The sequence below is a fragment of the Podarcis liolepis genome (assembly GCF_965112155.1).
Source record: "Podarcis liolepis genome assembly, chromosome: 16".
Classification (NCBI taxonomy): domain Eukaryota; kingdom Metazoa; phylum Chordata; class Lepidosauria; order Squamata; family Lacertidae; genus Podarcis; species Podarcis liolepis.
This window is the reverse complement of record NC_139567.1, coordinates 36,454,130-36,477,934: the sequence shown is the minus strand read 5'-3', so window position 1 is coordinate 36,477,934 and position 23,805 is coordinate 36,454,130. Positions and strand designations below refer to the sequence as shown.

The window sequence follows — 23,805 nt, the reverse complement described above, 5'->3', positions numbered from 1 at the left end:
ACCAAAGCAATAAAGATTTAAAGGGGAGGGGGCGCGAAGATACTATAATATACACAAATGATTAAAACAGCCCCAATAAACAACAAATTAACAACTCCAACGTAAGGCGACGAAGCAAAACCATAAGAATGAAACTTATCCACCCCACCCCACCCCCATTTAACCACGTTTTTAAAAAATACACTCAAGATTCAAACTGATTAAGCAACCAATGGTCTTGGAAATAGTCCCCACACCATTTCTCACCTTTGGCAGCCTAATAATAATAACAACAACAACAGCAAGAAGAAAAAGAAGAATGTTATTATTTATATGCCCATCTGACTGGGTTGTCCCAGCCACTCTGGGAGGCTTTTTAGTAAAATATGCATTAACTTCTAGCATCTAGTGCTCATTATTAAATCTGTATTCCCGCCCCCTTTACACCCATTTCTGGTTCCGCCCATTCTAACCAACCCGACATCTGCTGCAATTGGCCCTCTGGCCTTCCTTCTTCCACACGACTCCGCCCCCGCCTATCCAATCCAGCCAATCACATTTCTGTCTCTACATAAGAAATACGCAATACCTTATACCAGGTATAAGGAACAAATGTGGCCCTCCACGCTCCTTTCCCTGGCCCCCGAGGCTCTCCCCAGCCCACACACCCTTTCCAGACGCACCCTCTCCCGGGCCTGCTTTGCACCCTTGGGTGGAGTGTATAGATAGGGATACATGACATGTGCTAAGAAAACGGCCTATTTGAGGAAGGTAAAATGTGCATTTCATGCTCCACCCTCAGCCATGTGGCCTCCAAGAGGCTGCCCAGAAGTGAATGTGGCCCTCAGGCTGAAAAACCACCCAGGCACCATCTGCATAACTCCCCACATCGCCCTGGCTCCCCACCCCCACCCTATCCCTCTGAGGAGAGAGATCATTCCCCTTTTCTCTAACCCCTGCCTGAAGCCCTGGAGAGCTGCTGCTGGTCAGTGCAGACAACACTGAGCTACATGGACCAATAGTCTGACTCAATTATCCTAGAGCAGCAAGAACACTCTGCATAAGCTCAGAGGTATTCATTGTGACTCCTTTAGACCCGAAGCCTGGTGGACGTCAGCCAGGCTCTGCCTCACAGTCATTTCGTTTCTTTCTTTTTTGTTCTCCTGACAGGGAAAACAGACCAGTGAAACCAGTTCCCCTTGCTGCCGCGGAATCCAGTTCAGCCTGGTGGCTTTCTCGGCAGCCTCCACTGGCCTGCCATGTGTTTTGACAATGCACTGCTTGAACTCGATAAATGAGATATGGGTGTCCTCGCTAGGGCTGGGCAATGTCGGGTTTTCAACATCGCGGTTTGGCGATATACCACAGAAGCTGAAAAAAGCCCAGTCAGCACGATGCCTGGGCAAACTGCCACAGCTCTCATCATGGGAGAGGAGGCACTTTTACCCCAGCGCTTCAGGGGCTGTGGCCAAAACAGCTGACCCCAGCCTGCTGCTCAGCCGGGGGGGGGGGCGAAAGGCTCCTGCCCCCGGCAGAGCCAGCCCCGAGTCCCCCGCCAATATATCGTCTAGGCCTCGGCCTCACCTTGCCCAATAAAAGCATACATTTGAAGAGATTTATAACCCCACCTTTCCCATCTCTGCGCACCCACGAGACAGCTTTAAACAATATAAAGCAGTACAATTAAATACTTAACAGCTAAAGCATAAAAACGCAAACAGCAGTTAAAAAATACACACCAAAAGCAGACAGAAGACAAGGGCAGGGGGTTATCGGCTGTCCCCAAAAACCCTCTGATTTAAGAGTCTTAGGCCCCATCTGCATTATACATTTGAAGCAGTATTATACCAGTTTAAGCGGTTAACGAAGAAGCCTGCGACCTGTAGTTTGTATAGGGCGCTGAGAGTTGTTAGGGGAGCCAGCTAATCCCTCAAGAGAGCTACAATTCCAAGAGATCCCTTGGCAGAGGGGCTGTTAAAAACCACTTGGGGAATTGCAGCTCTGTGAGGAGAACAGGTTGTCTTCCTAACTCCTCTCAGCACCCTTAGTAAACTACAGTTCCCAGGATTATGGTTTTTTGAGGGGGAGCCCTGATATGAAGCCGCGATGAAGCGCAGATGGCATGGTATGTAAACACAAACATTCAAAATGGCTAGACCCACCCAACCACCCTGCTCTTCCTTCTGCGGCCAATTCTTATTGCTGGGTGATTTTGTGGTGGACAAGAACCAAGCAGTGCAGGATCAACCCCATTTCCAAGCAAGATGCCTCCAGGAAGCCAGAGAGAGAGGCTTATGGGGGGGGCAGTTAATGCCCCCACCCCAAGCTCAAGGTTCTCAATGCCTTTGCATAGAGGACGGCCATCGTCTCCCTTCGCTGGCCCCAGGAATATTTACGCAGCAGCTAAAAAACTAAAACCACACACACCACCTAGGAGAAAACGGGCCAGAGTTCTGGAGCAGGTGAGCCGAGAGAATTACTCAACCGCAAGAGGCTGCGGAAAAAGCTCCCTCTCCCTCGAAAACACCGGGAAGGGGGGGGGACCAGCCCCCAAGCACGTGTCTGCCTGCTGTGCACTTTAGAAGACAACACGGCAGGTCAGCTGGGCGGCAGCCAAGCGGCAGAGAGAACCTCCCTCGCCCATGACGCACGTCACCACCGGGAACGGCCAAAAGACTCATGATGAAGTCGCATGCAGCATCTGCAGTACGGGATGCCAGCTTCTGGGGCGGGGAGAGAGAAAAGGGGGGCGGACTCCAGCGGCCGAACTCTTTAAGTCCCTTGCGCCGTTTGCAGGATCACGCAACTGCATCGGCGAGTCGGGAAGCACGCAGCAAAACTGAGCCAAAGCTCGGATTCTGCAATGTTGCACGCTTTGCTCACGGGCGTTACACAAGCCTCGGGTGCTTTTTGGCTCAACAGATGCCTGGTTTGTTCTGTATCTGAGACGGATCCAAGGAGCCCTGAACTGGGTGTTGTGCATAGCTGTCAACTTTTCCCTTCTCTTGCAAGGAATCCTATTCGGAATAAGGTAATTTCCCTTAAAGAAAGGGAAATGTTGACTGCTATTGTGTTGTAGCCAAGCACCATCCCCTTCACACACATACACAGATGCGAATCCTGCTCCAACAGACGTCTCTGACATACAGTGGTACCTCGGGTTACGTACTTAATTCGTTCCGGAGGTCCGTACTTAACCTGAAACTATTTTTAACCTGAAGGACCACTTTAGTTAATGGGGCCTCCTCCTGCTGCCATGCCGCCGGAGCACGATTTCTGTTCTCACCCTGAAGCAAAGTTCTTAACCTGAAGCACTATTTCTGGGTTAGCGGAGTCTGTAACCTGAAGCGTATGTAACCTGAAGCGTATGTAACCCGAGGTACCACTGTATAAAATTATCCAGACCTTCCTCTGTCGCCTTAAGGACTAGGAGCGTCAGCCCTCAGGGTAGGAGGTGGCGCTGGTGGAAGGGTTCTTTGAAGCTAAGCAAAATTCCCAGAAATCTTGAGCCCCATGCCTCCTCAGTTAATTTCTACAACAACCCTGTGAGGTAGGTTAAGAGGCTGGGACTGACTCCAAGCTTCATGGCTGAGTGGGGATCGAACCCCGATCTCCCAGGTCCTAGTCTGACACTCTTAACCACTACACCCCACTGGCTTCCCAGAGTACTTCTGCCATGGGGCAGCTCTATAAATTAAGTAGGTTAATAAATATGGGGGAAAGCAAAATGCCACTTAGAGAAGGCTCTGAAATACTTCCCTTGAAGCTTAAATTTGTTTTCTCCTGGATTGTTTTGTTTGATGTTTTAAAGTGTTGCAAAGCACTTTGAGATTTTTTCTTTAAAATATAAAGTGGCACAGAATTTAAATGAAGAATAATAACAATAAATCTTATGGGGTGGGGGGAATGGCACCTGGACATTCCACTGTGGTGACGGTAACCTCGGTTTAAGGTGCTATTTGGCGATTAGCTTACGGTATATATCTAAGTTTCTAACACTTCATAGTGCTAGGGAGTGACAATTTTAACCTGGCCAAGAATGAAACAAGGGCTGTATGCATACCATACATTTAAAGCACACCACCCACCTGCCAAAAAACAATTGTGGGAACTGTAGTTTATCGTAGCACCCTTAAGAAACTATAATTCCCATGATATATTTTTTTGAGGGGGTGCTTTAAAAGTATGATGTGTACGCAGCTCAGGTCACAGTGGAGGGTTCCCTTCCTCGAGGAAATACAGACAGGAAGGAAAGTTTTTGGAGGTTGACCACCGCAATACGTCTTCTACCTGTGGCTCTAGGGATCTATCTCTCTTAGCCACAGGAGTGACTCACGCCTGCCCAGCTGGGTGGGGAGTTCAGGTAAGTGTCACCTGACCTAGATGGAGGCTCGTACCCACTGAGTCAGCTCCTATCCCAAAACATTCTTCCCACTTCCTGTTACATAAACATACCCAAAGACGTCACAAAGTCACATTCCGTGGCCAGCTCAACAGGTGGCTACCATGGGTCAACCTACGGGCAATGGCGCCACTTATGGGGAAGAAGTCTAGGGGTCCCCTCGACAGAACTGAGCATGGGAGCCCCGCAATGCAGCCAGGCTGCCTTAGCACATGTGGAAGCGAGGGAAGAAACACACACCTGTAAAAGACAGAATCGCCCTCTCACCTGGTCAGAACATATGAGGCCAAAGCAGTGCTAGAAACTCAGGTACGTAATCCAATTGCTAGTCTCAGGCTAGAAAAATAAATAAAAATTCCAGTATACAGATGCACATGCTCTTAAAATTAGAAAAGCAAGACAACCCAGAAGCTAGCGCTTGGGATATGGAGCTGGTTTCAGCACCCTCTTTAGCTACAGGTTTCACAGCCTTGTGCATCAGTCTTCCATATCCCCTTTCTGCCAAATGGGTATGCTGGTCAGTATTGCTTATCCACAATGGAAGGATGAATCCCAAGGGAGGCTATAAAACACTGCCGTGAGGCACCCCCTTACTATCCCTGAAGGCCTAAGCTAGGCGTCCCTTCCAGATGTCTAAAACTACCTGTCATCATAGCCAAAGAGAAATATTTCCTAAAGTGCAATTTGCATTTTCCCAGAAGTCAGTCCTCCTGCAGCAGGAATGGGGAGCCTGTGGCCCTCCAGGTGTTGCTAGACTACAACTCCCATCAACACCCATTGGCACGGCCAATGGCCAGGGATGATGGGAGTTGTAGTTCAGCAACAACCTGGAGGGCACCGTCCTGTCTCCCCGGGCCTAGGGACTGCTGAAGCATCTCCATCACCTCTGATCACACTACAACTGCAATTTTGCTCAATAACCCCAGGGCAAAGAACTTTGCAGTGTCTCACTGCCCTTTCCCACCACACCCCCATGAATATCTTCTCAGGAAAAGTGTTAGAAACTCAGATATATAAGTTAAGCACCAAATGGCTCCTTAAATCAAGGTCGCAGTCGCCAGTGGTACCTCTGGTTACGTACTTAATTCGTTCCAGAGGTCTGTTCTTATCCTGAAACCGTTCTTAACCTGAGGTACCACTTTAGCTAATGGGGCCTCCCGCTGCCACTGCCATGCGATTTCTGTTCCCATCCTGAGGTAAAGTTCTCAACCAGAGGTACTACTTCCGGGTCAGCGGAGTCTAACCCGAAGTGTCTGTAACCCGAGCTGTTGTTAACCTGAGGTACCACTGTATCTGGGACGCGGGTAGCATTGTGGAAGGTCGGCAGTTCGAATCCCCGTGACAAGGTAAGCTCCCGTTGCTCAGTCCCAGCTCCTGCCAACCTAGCAGTTTGAAAGCACGCCAGTGCAAGTAGATAAATAGGTACCGCTCTGGCGGGAAGATAAACGGCGTTTCCATGAGCTGCTCTGGTTTCGCCAGAAGCGGCTTAGTCATGCTGGCCACATGACCCGGAAAAACTGTCTGTGGACAAACTCCGGCTCCACAACCCCTGAGTCATTAGTGACTGGACTTAACTATCCAGGGGTCCTTTACCTTTACCTTTTACCACTGTATCTAGTTGCCCTTTGGTGGCAAGACAGCTCTTATTTTTCAAATGATGGACTGACTGTGATTGATCCTCAGTTAAATATCTGACTAGTTCAGATTATAACCTTGAGTTAAATTAAGAACTTTGACAACTTAAAAAAGTAAAGTCCCTTAATCCAGTCCACATCTATTTCGGCCTATTCCTACCTCTTTTTTCTTTTTTTTTAAGGGTGACTGCTCCTGCTCAGGCTGCACAGAAATAGCAATTTGGTTCCAGAAATTCATTCCGATTGTGCAGATAAAATGTAACTGATAGAATTCTACAGGACGGGATATTAGGGTGTGAAAACAGTGTCCAGATCCAATGATCCCCAGATGGTGGAAATGTCAGGTGCCATCCTGGCACCCAGATATCTCCACTTGGTTGGACGCCAGGTGCAAAATGCAAATTTCAAACACTGCTCTGGAACCTCAGAGCACAGGTTCATCCTCGAATCAGGGGTGTACAACATAGATAACCATTATTCCCATTTTACAGATAGGGGAGATGGAAGACTGACAGCAAAACCATGGCTGAACAGCATTCACGCCACCATTTTTCCCGCTTCGTTTCCCACTGATTGAGCGGCCTCCATCTCTGCCAGCCGGTTTGTCTGGGTTTTGCCTCAGCTACAGTAGGCGGGTGCCCCAGAACTGAGGAACAATCTCTGCTTTGAAACAGATTTCAAGGGAGAAGCCCTTGAACCCAGAAGCGTAGTTGGGACATTGGCCTCCAACCATCAAAAAGGGAAACAGAAAAGCACACACAACCACACACAAAGGTGACCTCAGGTGTGACTGGTTTTCCTAAGTAGGTGACTTGCTTCCCTGTAATCCTTGCCAATGAAAGGTTGTTGTATTCTTTCCCAACTACCTTGAAAGGTAGGCCGGCGTTGCCTCAGAACCACCCTAGGAGGTAAGTCAAGCTGAGAGGACACAAAGTACTCAAGGAAGTAGTTACCAAAGGAAAAGAGCTCATTCTACAGTTGAGACCTTATTTAAACCATTGTTTTCCAAGGGAGTCATTGTGATAACTGCAGCAGAAGAGTCACATGCGCCGCCTACATTATCACTTGATGGCCACGGCTACGGAAGCAGCTCAGCCAACAGAGCTGAGACTTTTGCCTCCAGCCATCCTCTTCCACGAATCTGCCCAGCTCCTTAACCTAATGCCATTTAAGGAAATAGCCGCAACTGTGGCAGAAAATTCCCTAAGTTGATGATGCAACAAAGACAACATTTATATAGTTCCAGTTACAGGTAGGTAGTCGTGTTGGTCTGCCATAGTCAAAATAAAAAAAATCCTTCCAGTAGCACCTTAAAGACCAACTAAGTTAGTTATTGGTATGAGCTTTCGTGTGCATGCACACTTCTTCAGATACACACATATATCTGTATCTGAAGTGTATCTGAAGAAGTATTGCGTGTATCTGAAGAAGTGTGCATGCACACGAAAGCTCATACCAATAACTAACTTAGTTGGTCTTTAAGGTGCTACTGGAAGGATTTTTTTTATTTTAACATTTATATAGATAGATAAATTCAGGTAACTGGGACACGAGTGGCAAGACCTAATTGTAGGTCATCTGAAGCTGGGGGTATGGGGGGTGTTAAGGGAGGGACAGTGCCTCTAACAAGGGACGTGTCACACTCCTTCTGGGGTAGTTTGTCTGCTTTTGGTCCCCCACCCTGCACTCAGCTCTCACCTGTGGCTCCTAGAAGATGTCAGCATGTGACAGCGGCCACACGGGAAACGGCTTAGACTAGCCGACTAAACCAGATGAAGGTAGCCGATGGGTGTCAAACCCTCGGAGAGTTAGGGACTTCCCCTGCGTGCAAAGACAGGTTCTTCTACCTAGACTCTAGGTACCCCATCGAGGAGAAGGAAAACTCTGCCCTTAAAACCTCCACTGCCTTGTGGGAAATCTTCAGGAGAAGAAAAGGCTAAGGAGTAAACATTTCTTAGTGTTGGTGCTGACCTTTCAAGCCCTAAACGGCCTTGGTCCAATATACCTGAAGGAGTGTTTCCACCCCCATCGTTCTGCCATCGTTCTGAGGTCCAGCGCTGAGGGCCTTCTGGCGGTTCCCTCGCTGTGAGAAACCAAGTTACAGGGAACCAGGCAGAGGGCCTTCTCGGTAGTGGCGCCCTCCCTGTGGAACGCCCTCCCACCAGATGTCAAAGAGAACAACAACTACCAGACTTTTAGAAGACATCTGAAGGCAGCCCTGTTTAGGGAAGTTTTAATGTTTATTAAAATTGTATTTTAATACAGACTATTGTATTTTATGGGACACGGGTGGCGCTTGTGGGTTAAACCACAGAGCCTAGGACTTGCCGATCAGAAGGTCAGCGGTTCGAATCCCCGCGACGGGTGAGCTCCCGTTGCTCGGTCCCTGCTCCTGCCAACCTAGCAGTTCAAAAGCACGTCAAAGTGCAAGTAGACAAATAGGTACCGATCCGGCAGGAATGTAAACGGTGTTTCCGTGTGCTGCTCTGGTTCGCCAGAAGCAGCTTAGTCATGCTGGCCACATGACCCGGAAGCTGTACGCTGGCTCCCTCGGCCAATAAAGCGAGATGAGCACCACAACCCCAGAGTCGGTCATGACTGGACCTGGTCAGGGGCCCCTTTACCTTACTATTGTATTTTATTACAGTGTTACCTCGGGTTAAGAACTTAATTCGTTCTGGAGGTCTGTTCTTAACCTGAAACTGTTCTTAAGCTGAAGCACCACTTTAGCTAATGGGGCCTCCTGCTGCCGCCGTAACACGATTTCTGTTCTCATCCTGAAGCAAAGTTCTTAACCCGAGGTAATTATTTCTGAGTTAGCAGAGTCTGTAACCTGAAGCGTCTGTAACCCGAGGTACCACTGTATTCTGTTGGAAGCCGCACAGAGTGGCTGGGGAAACCCAGCCAGATGGGCAGGGTATAAATAATAAATAATTATTACATTATTATATTATTACTATGGAAAGCCAGAGTGGAGTCCCTAAGGATGGCACCTCTTTCCGGCAACTTCTGCAGCCAAGCTGGTGCCAAACGTATTGCTCTGCTTTCCTTTGGACCACATCAGCCAAGACGAGAGGGGGGTCTTGTCGTCCGGGCAGCCCAGGACTTCCATACACACCAACCAGGCTTGCACCCCGGGGAGATCATTTCGGTGCAGCTAACGCAGATATTTGACTTCACCCCTGGAGGCGCATTCCATTCTCTCTTGGGACAGATGGATGACAACAACACCTGTAGCTGCACTGAAAGGAAAAACTGCATCATCCTAAATAGAATGGTCTGCAAGATTTATTCAGGTGGTCCAGAGTGTCAGTGAAGAGCAATGGCTACGAACATTGTTCCTAGACCCTGGCAGTCTGCTCAAGTAGTGAGCAGAATGAATCAGAAGTGATTTTTTTTTTTGGAGTGGGGGAAGGCACTTGAAAGTAAATACCGTATTTTTTGCTCTATAAGACTCACTTTTTCCCTCCTAAAAAGTAAGGGGAAATGTGTGTGCATCTTATGGAACGAATGCAGGCTGCACAGCTATCCCAGAAGCCAGAACAGCAAGCGGGATTGCTGCTTTCACTAAGCAGCGATCCCTCTTGTTGTTCTGGCTTCTGAGATTCAGAATATTTTCTTTCTTGTTTTCCTCCTCCAAAAACTAGGTGCGTCTTGTGGTCTGGTGCGTCTTATAGAGCGAAAAATACGGTATATTATTATTATTATTATTATTATTATTATTTCCAAGATGGCAGAGTTAGGCGTCCTCCAAGGTTTGCAGAAGTACAGTGGTACCTCGGGTTAAGAACTTAATTCGTTCTGGAGGTCCATTCTGAACCTGAAACTGTTCTTAACCTGAGGTACCACTTTAGCTAATGGGGCCTCCCGCTGCCGCTGAATGATTTCTGTTCTCATCCTGAAGCAAAGTTCTTAACCCAAGGTACTATTTCTGGGTTAGCAGAGTCTGTAACCTGAAGCATCTGTAACCTGAAGCGTCTGTAACCCAAGGTACCACTGTACAAAAAAAAGCTTTAGGAAACCCACCCCCCAAAAAACACAGCACAATGATGACTGAGTGTTCTCAGTTGTGCAGTGCTGAGCCTGAGCAGAAGCTTCACTCACATACTGCAAGAATTTGTTGCAGGTTCCACCTGAATACTGCCATCTCAATTCTCCCAGGCCTTGTGTAACCCAAACAGCACCATCCATAACTCCACCATCCTTCCTCTGCATAAGACACAGCTACTGGCAGACTCAGAGAAATGGCAAAATATGCAGGAGGACTAAAAAAGAAAAATAAATTGGGGGGAACACTGGCCCTTGAGGGAAAACACCCGAAAACAGCCTAATGAGGACTAAGCATGCTCAACAAACACAGTGCGTGTTTATGGGGATGAAGAGAACACCAAGGGATTGAGTAACGGAATGGAGTTCTTGAAAGAGGGCATGGCTGGCTGAGTGCCACCCTGAACTGGCATGCACTCCACATTGCAACATTTTCTTGCAGGCTCCAGGTAGGATGTCTCTAACGATCGTTGATCCCAATGTTACCCCTCCATTCCATTGATTTATTCCAAGAATTTGCAGGTTTTACAGCTGCGACCTTCCCCCATGTGCTGAGAGCCTTCTGTTGCGTGACCGTCTTCCAGTGTGATGTAGTAGATTTAAAAGGGATTTGTGTCAGCACCCCACGTACTATATTCCTCACCTGCATCAGCTCACTGGGTGAACTTGGGCCAGTCGCTGTCTCTCAGCCTAGCCTACCTCACAGGAGTGTTGTAAAGATAAAAGGAGGAAAGGAGGAAAACAATGACCACCAGCTCCAGCTCCTGGGAGGAAAGGCTGGATTTTAATGATGGTGATGCAACAGGAGAGGTAATAAAACAATGACGACGACAACACAAGGTGGGTGGAAAAAGAGGAATCTATCCTGCAGCTCTAAGGCTTCTTTCTTTTTGCTGTTGTGGTTGAATTTTAATTTCCTTCTCATCCACCTTTCCTGGAGTGACTCATTGCTGAGACAATACGTTTCAGGCTACCTCCCATCAGATATCACACACACACACAAAACACAGACATTTGATCCTCCACTGTGGTTGCAAAAGGTGTGCCCCCCCCCTTGCATTGGAGAGGCTTGCCACCCATGGCAAGGAACAGGAAGGCAAGGGAAGAAAACACACAAAAGAGGGAATTCCCCCCACTCTTTTGGCAAGGGATTTCACAGGGTGAGCAGGCCTAAAGGAATGGCTCAAAGATTAAAAGCAGGAGACCTTGAACCGCCCCTAACCCCACGTCACAGAAAAAAACAATCCAAATTTCAGAAAAGCGAACACAAGAGCTGTCGACACAGGTAAGGTGCTGGCGTTCTGTCCCATCGATGTGCAGGCCACTCTGCAGTGAAGCCATATCAGCTCCCTGCCCCAAGGAGCTTGCAAACTAGAAATCACCCAAGTGTGTGTCAGACAGAGGGGAACCATGGACAGAGACATTGGTAGATGGTATTGTGGGGTGCCGGGGCACTGCACATAGGGCCTCCAAGCAGCTTTTTGCTGCTACTTATCTAAAGGGGGGGGGGGAATGCGGGTGGCGCTGTGGGTCAAACCAGAGCCTAGGACTTGCCGATCAGAAGGTCAGTGGTTCGAATCCCTGCGACGGGGTGAGCTCCTGTTGCTCGGTCCCTGTTCCTGCCAACCTAGCAGTTTGAAAGCACATCAGAGTGCAAGTAGATAAATAGGTACTGCTCCGGTGGGAAGGTAAACGGCGTTTCCGTGCGCTGCTCTGGTTCGCCAGAAGCGGCTTAGTCATGCTGGCCACATGACCCGGAAGCTGTACGCCGGCTCCCTCGGCCAGTAAAGTGAGATGAGAACCGCTACCCCACAGTTGTCCTTGACTGGACCTAATGGTCAGGGTTCCCTTTACCTTTTTCTAAAGGGGATGAAGAAGTAGACCCGGTGGAAGCAGGGGCACCTTGGGGCCCTGAATCAAAACAGTGATAAGCCTTTCATCCACCCAAGAGAAACTGTTTGCTCATTAGGCAAATGATAAGTGGGATCTGCGACAAAATGTTGCAGCGTGGAATTCCTCCCTCTCAGGATTCTAGTTGGACTCAGAAATGTCCACTTCCAGGATACTCCAGTTGCTCTCCCACCAAGTTTTCTAATCCTCACCCTCCACACACACAAAAAACCCCCAGACATTCTGTGCCCATGGACCAGTATTGTTTATTATTATCATCATTACTTGCCGTATTTTTCGCCCTATAGGACACACTTTTTCCCCTCCAAAAATGAAGGGGAAATCTGGGTGCGTCCTATGGGGTGAATGCAGGCTTTTGCTGAAGCTTGGAGAGCGAGAGGGGTCGGTGCGCACCGACCCCTCTCGCTCTCCAGGCTTCAGGAAGACATCCGCAGCCTAGGCAGCCCCACGGGAGGTCCCGCAGGGATGTCTAGGCTGCAGATAGCAGCCTGCTGCCCAGCGCGAGGGGCGCCCTGAAGCAGAGCGCCCCCCGCGCCGGGCAGACATCCGCAGCGTGGGGAGCCTTGAGGGAGTTCTCCGCAAGGCTCCCCACGCTGTGGATAGCAGCCTGCCGCCCAGCGCGAGGGGCGCCCTGAAGCAGAGCGCCCCCCGCGCCAGGCAGACATCCGCAGCGTGGGGAGCCTTGCAGGAGTTCCCCGCAAGGCTCCCCACGCTGCGGATAGCAGCCTGCCGCCCGGCGAGCGGGGCAGACATCGGCCAGCCCCACAAGCTCGGGGGACAGCAGGGAGGCGCAGCGCCGCCATTCCGTTGTTCCTCGACCTGGTTCTGTTTCCCCGACCTGCTTTTGGGGGGGGAAATAAAGGGAATTTTCCCCCCCCTTTATTCCCCCCCCCCAAAAAAACTAGGTGCGTCCTATGGGACGGAGCGTCCTATGGGACGAAAAATACGGTAATAGTTAAGCTTCTGTCCCACACTTCTTCCTCATGAACCACAAGGCAGTGAAAACAACGACTATTTTTAAAAAAACAAAAAAGCACACACCGTAAAAAAACAATCCCAGTACACATGCAGATTGAGAAAGCTCTCCATGCAAAAGGCTTGTTGAAAGAGGAACGTCTTCTGCAGGTGCCGAAAAGACAGCTAACAGGGTGCCTGTTTAATATTTAATGGGAGTGCATTCCAGAGGGGAAGGTGCCAGGACACCGAAGACCCGATTGCAATATTGTGTGGAATGCACCTGATTAAGATGGTAACTGCCAGAGGCCCCGTCTGCAAAGCACAGGGATCAACTGGATACAACAGCGGGTGAGACCATATTTCAGGTACAGTGGTACCTCGGGTTAAGAACTTAATTCGTTCCAGAGGTCTGTTCTTAACCTGAAACTGTTCTTAACCTGAAGCACTACTTTAGCTAATGGGGCCTCCTGCTGCCGCTGCATGATTTCTGTTCTCATCCTAAAGCAAAGTTCTTAACCCGAGGTAATATTTCTGGGTTAGCGGAGTCTGCAACCTGAAACGTATGTAACCCAAGGTACCACTTCTATCTGGATCCCAAGCTCTAGGGACTTTATACGCCAAAACCAGCACCTTGAGCCTAGCCCAGTAGGCCTGGGAGGGGGACAAGGGGGTCCTCCCTATTACGAACAGGTGTCGCTGCTTCGACCATATAAGCAATAACGGTCAAGAGAACTGAAACAGATTCAGAACGTGGTTTAATCATGCTAGGTAAAAGGTAAAGGTACCCCTGACCATTAGGTCCAGTCGTGACCGACTCTGGGGTTGCGGCGCTCATCTCACTTTATTGGCTGAGGGAGCCGGTCATGTGGCCGGCATGACTGAACCGCTTCTGACAAACCAGAGGAGCACACGGAAACGCCGTTTACCTTCCCGCTGGAGTGGTACCTATTTATCTACTTGCAGTTTTACATGCTTTCAAACTGCTAGGTTGGCAGGAACAGGGACCGAGCAATGGGAGCTCACCCCGTGGTGGGGATTCGAACCGCCGACCTTCTGATCGGCAAGTCCTAGGCTCTGTGGTTTAACCCACAGCGCCACCTGCGTCCCTTTAATCATGCTAAGCCAGACACAAAAAGCCCCAGAAATACAACTGCACTTAAGTGGCAACTGGCTCAGTCAGGGGCCTGGGTTCGAGTCTCACACTGGGTGAAAGATTCCTTCATTGCAGGGGGTTGGACTAGATGACCCTCATGGCCCCTTTAAACTCTACAATTCTAGGACTCTTATGAAATTATTGTAGGTCAGGTTGGAGAACACCCATCTCCTATCCTGCCAGTTGCTCAGGCCCCAACACCCTGCTAGGGACTCTAAGGGGTGGGTGCCTTTTCTTCCATTCTGCCCCACCTTAATTATTTTCCTGGTCCAGGATGCCAAGCAGTGCTTATCAGCCAGATCCAGTCTGCGTTTTGATTTCCCACAATGCCCCTGATGTTAAGTGTTGCTCAAGGGCATTGTGGGAAACCAAGGGGGGACCTAGACACAGCCGTCTACTGCTTCAGGCGCCACTCAGAGGAGTGGGGCCAACCAGAGAACATTTTGCCTAGCTCCCTCCCACCAAACCTGGAGCCAGCCCAAAGATTTAAGGGCCTCTTCTAACCCAGAGTCTTACCTGCCACATGCAGCAGCCAGGTAGCAGCGTTAGAAACTCAGCTAGGCACTAAATGGCTCCTTAAACCAAGGTTGCGGTCACCAAAAAAGGAACACCTAGTTGCCATTTGGGGGCGAGACGGTTCTAAAAGTCTTATTGGCCTGTGACTGATTCTCAGTTAAACGTCTGGCCAGCTCAGATGGCAACCTTGAGTGGCTTAAGAAGTTAGAGAACATAGAGGAGAAACGTCACACAATCCACATATATATTGGCCAATTCCGACTTCTTTTTCTTAACGGCAACACAGACCATTCACAACGAAAGAATGTTCTCCACACCTGTGAGGTGGGATAAGTGAAGGCAAGCTGCAACAATTAACTATAACGTTGTTCGCTGCTTTGGGTAATCCACAAAAACAGGGCAGGGACTCAAACGATGCTGCTTTATGGTTTCCAGAAGCGCAACGCCTAACCACGGAGGGTGCACATGCCCAGGTGCAGGCAACCTTTGACCGTCCAGCATGGCCAGGGATGATGGGAATTGTAGTCCAGGAACACGTGGAGGTTCCCCACAGCTCACCTAGGCTTATCCACGGAATTGTCTCCAAGACAATGGCTGCCTTCCTGCCTGGCCACTGTTCCTCTGTCCCTAGCTCTCACACTTCCCCTGCCCACCCATGAAATGTGGACTGAAAACCAGACTTCAGCATAGCATACTAAATCTCAGATATTGCCCTCAATATTACGACTATTGGTTAATCAGGGTAGGTGATGGGTCTCAAACCCAGTGTGAGTTAAGGACTTCCCCTGCATGTGAAGACAGGAAGATTGAGCGGAGGAGACCAATTGTGGGTCCAAGAAGACGGTTTCTGCATGTGCTGTAGAGGGAAGTAAGAGGCAGGTGAGGCTTGTCCACCTGGAAAGGTAGCCCATCCAGGAGAAGGAAAACTGGTCTTAAATCTCCGTTGCCTTGCAGGAAATCTTCGGGAGGAGAAAAGGCTACACAAATCTGGAGTGGAGTCCCTAAGATGGTTTAATGGTGCCTTGAAGGCCTCCTTCCAGCAACTCGTGCAGCCAAGCTGGTGCCAAACGCTTTGCTCTGGCTTTTTTGGACCACATCAGCAAGGCCAAGAGGGAAGTATTTTCATCTGGGCAGCCCAGGACCTCCATACACACCAACCAGGCTTGCACCCCGGGGAGGTCACTTCAGTGCTGCTAACAAAGCAGTTTGACTTCACCCCCGGAGGCGCACTCCATTGTCTCTCGAGACAGACAAATGCCAACAAGCAGCTGTTTTTATAATTGCAAGATATATCATTGAGTTCTTAAGAGAAAAGCATGGCAAACTGTGTTCCAAGCCAGGAACCGATTTCATAAGGAAACAGGTACAACTGCAGTCACACACCCACAGGCCAACCTGCCTCCACAATGTTGCTTACTGAGCTATGAGCCGTATGTAAATTTTCAAAATGAAAGCTGTGGATTAAAACGGGACAGGGTGAGGAGGAAGGAGATGGGAGAGTAGCTACACGATAGGTCTCAGATCTGCCCTACATACATAGCAGCAGTTTCCGTGCACTCTGGCTTCCGTCACGGTGTTCCATTGCGCCAGACACGGTTTAGTCATGCTGGCCACATGACCCGGAAAGCTGTCTGTGGACAAATGCTGGTTCCCTTGACCTGAAAGGCAAGATGAGCACTGCACCCCATAGTCACCTTTGACTGGACTTAACCGTCCAGCGGTCCTTTACCTTTTTACACAGCAGCAGTACTAATATAGTATGATGACTCTCTAGCAAAGTACAAATTCTTGTTTGCCTGCATGTCTGAAGCTGTTGTTACTTCAAGCCAATCAGAGACAGGTAAGAGATCTGGGTTCAAAAAAGTAAGGCGAGATTCCCCCCCAAATGCACCAAACTTTTATTTATCAAACAATATTTAAATTATTCTACAGCACAGTCCACACGCCTGGGGCTGATTGCAGGGACATGGCTGTTGTTTGCTACAAGCCATAAACAGATAGTTGAAGGAGATCTGGATTAAAAGTCTATTTATGACCCCTAACAGTACAAAGCTATATCCAAGCAGTTCAGAGTGTACGCAGTGCTATAAAGAATAATGATGATTAATAGGATGTAGGTCTGGAAGATCCCAGACTCAGCATCCTTCACCACAACCATTTTTAATCTGGAGCTCTCCTTCTTTCAGAATGCAGTAGAAAGCAGCGTGCAAAAGATCTTCACCAAATTAATTTTCATTGTTAATATTCCCAAATTCTATGTTGTCATTCCACAGAACACAGCCCCACGCTCCGAGCTGCCTGCATAGTCAATACAGCAGGTTTTTACCACGAGCCCCGAATACCAACAAAGAGGTCTGGAGTTTTAAAATCTGTATTACAGCAAATAAATAAAATAAAAAAACCGGCATGCTGGTTTTCAGATCTTTCCTGCATGCCATTTCACACCACCCTCGTCATCATCACCACCAACGTTCCTGCAGCACAAACAAGTGAGGGCAGGCCCTCCCCACCACCCTCGTGTACGCACAAGCGCGCGAACGAGAGAGCGCGCACACGCGCATAGTTGCAAGAATGAAAGCGCGCATCCAAACAGCAGCAACAGCAGCAGCAGCAGCAGCAGCAGAGAGGGAGTGTCCCCAGCGCACGTGGTCGAGGGCAGGGCCTTGACACGTCACCCGTTCCCCGCTAACCAATGGAACGGGCCTGGAACGCAGAGCAAACACGCAACGTTCCAAACCTGGGGGAGGGGGAAGAAAATGAAAAGGAAAAAAAAAGATACAAGCGACGCCAACGTTCCATTGTGCGCTTAGATCTCGACCACGCGCTAACGCAACATCTCTCCGGAATTTTAATGCGTGCATGTGTGTGTGTGTGTGTGTGTGTGTGTGTGTGTGTGTGTGTAGCGTGTGTATGCGGGGCGGAGGGGGTCGGTTCCTCCCGCATGCAGCAACAGCCCTTTCTGGATCTCTCCCAGCAGATTTCCCAATTAGGGGAGCGGCGCATCATCAGACGAAAGAGGCGGAAATAGTTTTTTTAAAAGTGCATCATATGACACCCCCCTCCCTCTCTCTCTCTCGCCTTAAGATCAGGAGCGCCAACAGCCCCGCCACCGCCCTGGAAAAGCCTCCGTCGAGAACGAGAAGGAAACGCTTCCCCTCCCCAAAAGGAAACCCAACAGATTCAACCCCCCCCCCCCCACAGTTGCTGCCTAATGAATAACTGCTCCTGATGATAAATCAGGAGGCATCGTCAAAAAAAACAGAACGGGGAGGCAGCAGGGAGGAAAGGTTCCTATCTTTTTTCTATTACGGTTCCCCCCCCCCTTTTTGGCGCATAACTACATGACATCGTAACCCACCCTCTGATCCAGCCCGCCTCTTAAAAAGCCTGCGCGCGCCTCCTTGCATTCACTATGCGCCTTAGAAAGTTTAAGAAGGAAATAATTAAAACCGTGTGAAAAGGACGGATCGCTGCCGGATGCATGAATGAAGAACCGCAAGAGCAGGCAGAGACCCAAGCATAATTAATTATGGCTATTACGTGGGCTGCATCGGTTAACTACGTCCGTGTTGCAAAGGCTTGTTTTTCCTTCCCAGCCCTCCTTACACTGCAGGGCGGAAAGGGGTCAGGTAGTTTATTTTTTGGGGGTGGCAATAAACGCGAGCACGGGAATGGGGAGAATCTGCCCATCCGCAGGAAATGAATGGGCTGAATTATTATTTTTTTAGTATATATACATGCATGCATACATACATACATATCTCGGCTAGCATGTGTCAGCAAATTCAGAGTAAACGCAGAATGAAGCATTTAGACCACGTTGACAGGCTGCTCCCGCCCCCGGCTGTAATCCTGGACGCATTTACCTGGGAGTAAGTCCAATCTAACACAATGGGGCTTGCTTCTAAGTAGGCAGGTCCACAACGCGCTTGTTAAGCGAGGCAACCTACTATCCTCACAACCGCCGCCTCGTTAGGCAATCTCATATTTTTCTTAACCCGGTGCAAAAATATTTCCGCTCACCCCGCCCAAATGTTCATTAAAACGAAACAAAAAAGGGACATTTTACAAAAACGGGAGGAGGGGGGGGGAAAGGAGGAAGAACCCGACTAGAAACCCCCACTGAGGGAACCCGAGAGAAATCAGAAGACCTGATCATCATTGCAAAATCTGCGCTACAGAGGAGAAAGCAATCGTAACGCAGTGCAATCTTTTTTGGAAGCAAAGCGGGGAGGAAAAACTCACCTCCTAACCCGCCAAAATAAATACTACGGCTTCGGCTGGGGGAACCGACGGGCCCCAAACCCGAGGCGCTGTTTGCTCGGCGGCGAATCCGAGGGGACTTACTCCCGTGTCAAATGCACGCGCCAGGTTTTGCAACCCGAGGCGAAAGCGCTGCAAGCCTGTGACAAGGGGGAGTGAAATCCCCGGGCTTCCGACGAAAAGGCGACTCGCCTCGCGCTGCAAAGTTGGTTTCTCTTCCAACAATCAAAAAACCGGGGGGGGGATAAAATAAATCCCACCGCGTGCATTATTATTTTTTAATTATTCTGCGTTTCTTTCAAAAAGGAGAGACACGAGATCTTAATTCCCACCACCACCACCACCCCTGGCTTACCACGTGTTTTCTGTTGTTGCTGAGCTTGCCATTCTAGATACCTGGCCGCTTCTAACAATGTCTCAATGCTCATTTCTCGGGGCTGCGTTTCGGCGGAGGATCCAAAGTCTTGGGGAGACTTATTTAAAAAAATAAAATAAAAAAGTGGAGAAGGGAAACTCCACGCTGCCACCCCCGCGGCAGGATTCTTTAATTTTAATGTCGGGGTTTGGTTCTTTTGCAAAGGGGGAAGAGGGAGGGGGGAGGAGGAAAAAAAAAATAAAGAAGCCGGAGCCAGCCAGGCGATCGCCCCCTCCGCCCCGAGCCCCTCTGCGAACCTTCCAGACAAGGAAAGGGCTTTGTAACAAGATGGCGATGTGTAACAGAAACACAACAAGAAAAAAAGGGACTGACACTGCCCTCAGCTACTATAGGGAGAATTGCAGGCAAAGCCCGGACTGGATCGCAGCGCTTCGCCGGACGGGAGCGCGCCTGCTTGCTTTTCCTTTTGGGTTTTTTTTTTTGTTTTTTTTTTTGACAGGACGGGAGTTTCCGCTTAGACGTCTCAGCGCAGCATGGCACGATTGTGAAAAGAAACAAACACAAAGCCCTCTTCCTGGGCGGTGCCGTTCCAGGCTGCACGTGGAGGCGGGCATGCTCGGGTGCTTTCCTGCAGGCGTTCTTTGCACGCAGAAAACTAGGGTGTCGGGTTCAGCCTAACGCTGGGCTCCAATTATTTCTTTCAGGGGCGCAGCCTGCACCCTGAAGCGTTAACTGCAATACACAGATACACACATTTCTTCCATCAGGCTGCGTTTATAAATTTGGCCTATTGGGGTGCATACACACCATATATGGAAAGTACATTTGAAACACATGCCCAAGAATGCTGGGGGCTGTAGGGGATCCACAATTCCCCCTAGAGAGCTACAATTCCCAGAGTTCCCTGGGAAGAGGATATGAATGTTAAACCATCCTGTGAGGGGAACGAGGGTCTCGTAACAGCTCTCAGCACCCTTCGCAAACGAAACCTCCCAGAATTCCTTGGGGAAAGCCATGGTTGTTTCAAGTGGTATGTTACTACAGTGGTACCTCGGGTTACATACGCTTCAGGTTACAGACTCCACTAACCCAGAATTAGTACTTTGGGTTAAGAACTTTGCTTCAGGATGAGAACAGAAATCGTGCTCTGGTGGCGTGGCAGCAGCAGGAGGCCCCATTAGCTAAAGTGGTGCTTCAGATTAAGAACAGTTTCAGGTTAAGAAGGGAGCTCCGGAACGAATTAAGTACTTAACCTGAGGTACCACTGTACTTGAAATGTATAGTTCAAATGGGGCCTGAAAGTCAGTAGTCAGCAAGAGGGGGCACAATGGAACTTGCCACTTTCCCCAAAATTTGAAGCCGGCAACCTCCCCAGTAGACATCTTTATTTTATTAATGCATATAGCTTTTAAATACTGTTGACTGTATCCATATTTTGACAACTCTGTTATGTCTCCTTATTTTTAAAGACTGCTGATCTTATTGGCATTTTTCTCATGAATATTGATAGATGTGTGTTTGTTTGGATTAAGCCACGTATAAAGCTGGCTAGGCAACGTGATAATTTTTTTTTTTACTCCTTGTCTGCTAAATAGCCTTGGCAGGAAGCAATGATTTATGGGTCAACATGGAAGACAGGTTCCCGTGATGGGTTTTGTTGTATCCACATAATTGCAATGCTAATTATTAATCCGTTAGGTGCTGTTTCATAATGCTTGGGCAATTTGACCTATTAATAGGTATCAATAAACCCTTCTAACTATCTTTTTGTGTATGTCCCTTGATCGCAAATTCTGCTAGATTTTGCCCCAGATCACTGAGCTGGCTCAGCGGTCTCAACTCATCATGGAAATCTTACCCAAACCAGACTCCTTGCAGCTGGTGATAACAACTTTGTGTGGGCCATGCATACCAATGTAAGTATATACCGGTAAGTAGATAAAGTAGGTAAAGGACCCCTGGATGGTTAAGTTCAGTCAAAGGCGACTATGGGGTGCGGCCCTCATCTTGCTTTTCAGGCCGAGTAAGCCGGCACTTGTGCACAGACAGCTTTCCGGGTCATGTGGCCAGCATGACTAAAACGCTTCTGGCACAACGGAACACCGTGACGGAAACCAGAGTGCACGGAAATGCTGTTTACCTTCCTGCCATAGTGGTACCTATTTATCTACTTGTGCCAGTGTGCTTTTGAACTGCTAGATTGGCAGGAGCAGGTGCTGAACAATGGGAACTCACCCCATTGTGCGGATTCAAACCACTGACCTTCCAATCAGCAAGCCCAAGAGGCTCAGTGTTTTAGACCACAGCGCCACCTCCTCCCCAAGATAAATAGGTAGCGCTGCAGCGGGAAGGTAAGCGGCATTTCTGTGCGCTCTGGTATGTCATCACGGTGTCCTGATGCGACAGAAGCGGTCTAGTCATGCTGGCCACATGACCCGGAAAGCTGTGTGTGCACAAACACCGACTCCCTCGGCCTGATAGGGAGCGGTGGATCTGAACTGATTCATCAGGGTTCATCTCATTCTTCTCCTGGGGAAGGTGCCACCTTCAATCCCCGCCATCTCCAGGCAGGTCAAATAACAATCCCCTCCTTAAATTCCAGAGAGCTGCTTTGGGTCAGTTTAGAGTAGACAATGCAGTAAGCCTGCAATTTACATGCATTTTTGTGCATATTCAGCTTTATGCACGGGGCAAAATAAAAAATTACAACAATTAGGAAGTGGGGTCATAAAGGAGGCCGCATTCTAGGATAAATGACTTTGGCAATCCTACCTGCCATTGACCCCAACATGGTTTGACAACACCTGATTTTGGCTTTTGGCACGATCCCTGGAAATGTAAGGTTCTGCACTTAGGCAGGAAGAACCAAATGCACAAATATAAGATGGGGGGACACCTGGCTTACTAGCAGTACATGTGAAAATGATCTGGGGGTCTTGGTGGACCACAAGCTTAATGAGTCAACAGCAAAAAAAGCGAATGCTATTCTAGGCTGCATCAATAGAAGTATAGTGTCCAGATCAAGGCAAGAAATAGGACCACTCCATTCTGCTTTGGTGAGACCACACCTGGAATACTGTGTCTAATTCTGGGCACCACTATTTAAGAAGGATGTTGACAAGCTGTAATGTGTGCCAAGGAGGGCAACCAAGATGATCAAGGGTTTGGAAACGAAGCCTTATGAGGAATGGTTGCAGGAAATTGTTATGTTTAGCCTGGGAAAGAGGAGACTGAGAGGAGATATGATAGCCATCTTCAAATATCTGAAGGGGTGTCACATGGAGGAGGGAACAAGCTTGCTTTCTCCTGCTCTGGAGGGTAGGACTCGAACCAATGGCTTCAAGTTGCAAGGAAGGAGATTCTGACTAAACATTTGGAAAAACTTTCTGACAGTAAGAGCTGTTCAGCAGTGGAACAGATTCCCACAAGTGGTGGTGGACTCTCCTTCCTTGGAGGTTTTTAAGCAGAGGTTGGATGGCCATCTGTCATGAATGCTTTGAGTTTCCTACATTGCATGGGGTTGGACTAGATGATGAGGATGAAGAAGAGTTTGGATTTGATATCCCACCTTATCACTACCTGAAGGAGTCTCAAAGCGGCTAACATTGCCCTTGACCCTTGGGGTCCCTTCCAACTCTACATTTCTATGATTCTATGAAGAGTACATAGTGAGACCTGGACCATAAAGAAGGCTGATCGTTGCAGAATTGATGCTTTTGAATTCTGGTGCTGGAGGAGAGTCCCATGGGCTGCAAGAAGATCAAACCTCTCCATTCTTAAGATAATCAGCCCTGAGTGCTCACTGGAAGGACAGATCGTGAAGCTGAGGCTCCAATACTCTGGCCACCTCATGAGAAGAGAAGACTCCCTGGAAAAGACCCTGGTGTTGGGAAAGATGGAGGGCACAAGGAGAAGGGGACAGAGGACGAGATGGGTGGACAGTGTTCTTGAAGCTACTAACATGAGTTTGACCAAACTGTGGGAGTCAGTGGAAGACAGGAGTGCCTGGCGTGCTCTGGTCCAGGGGGTCACGAAGAGTCCTAAACGACTAAACAACGACATGTGCACTACTGAGCTAGGGGAACCTATGTTCTGACTCAGGATGAGTCCCGTACAGTTGCACAGGACTGCAGTGGGGGGCCTTGTGCAATTGCCAGCACTTTTGCAAGCTCGACTTCCTCCCCGCTCTGTCGCAAACGAGGTGATCCTACATCTCCTCCTGCGGTTCCTCTTCCTCTTCGCCGCCTCCTTCCCTTCCACCACCATCCCGACTCCGCCTCCCCCCTCCCCGTTTAGACTCTGGCCCCGGCGCTGCTTCCCGACTCCGCCGCCGGGTTTTCCGGGCGATCCTCCCCCCCGCAGTGCGTTCGCATGCTGCTGGAAGACGTCACCCGGGCTCCGGCCAATCGGCTCGCAGAACAACAAGGCATGGAGCAGCTCCACATGGGCACTCTGCTGCGTGTGTCTCCGACGGCGTCCTCTTTAAAGGGACAGGCGCCCCTTTCGCCCGGAGTCTCTCCCGGCGCTCCTTCTCGGGCGTCCTCCCACCCCTCCGGCGCGCGGGGAG

The 23,805-nt window shown here is 49.2% G+C and overlaps 1 protein-coding gene across 2 annotated transcripts in view; it reads right to left on the bottom strand.

Annotated features, from left to right (window-relative positions):
* Positions 1 to 19,599, bottom strand: part of MNT (MAX network transcriptional repressor) — a 64,978-nt gene extending 45,379 nt beyond the window's left edge. The window contains exon 1 of one of the 2 annotated variants that reach the window (XM_083479638.1): positions 19,218 to 19,599. In XM_083479638.1, coding sequence (XP_083335764.1) covers positions 19,218 to 19,290 — 73 coding nt within the window. In that variant the 5' untranslated portion in view covers positions 19,291 to 19,599. Of the gene's footprint in view, positions 1 to 18,465; positions 18,585 to 19,217 lie in introns of those variants that run through there. The other variant, XM_083479639.1, reaches the window with a different exon arrangement.
* Between the last annotated feature and the right edge of the window lie 4,206 nt (positions 19,600 to 23,805).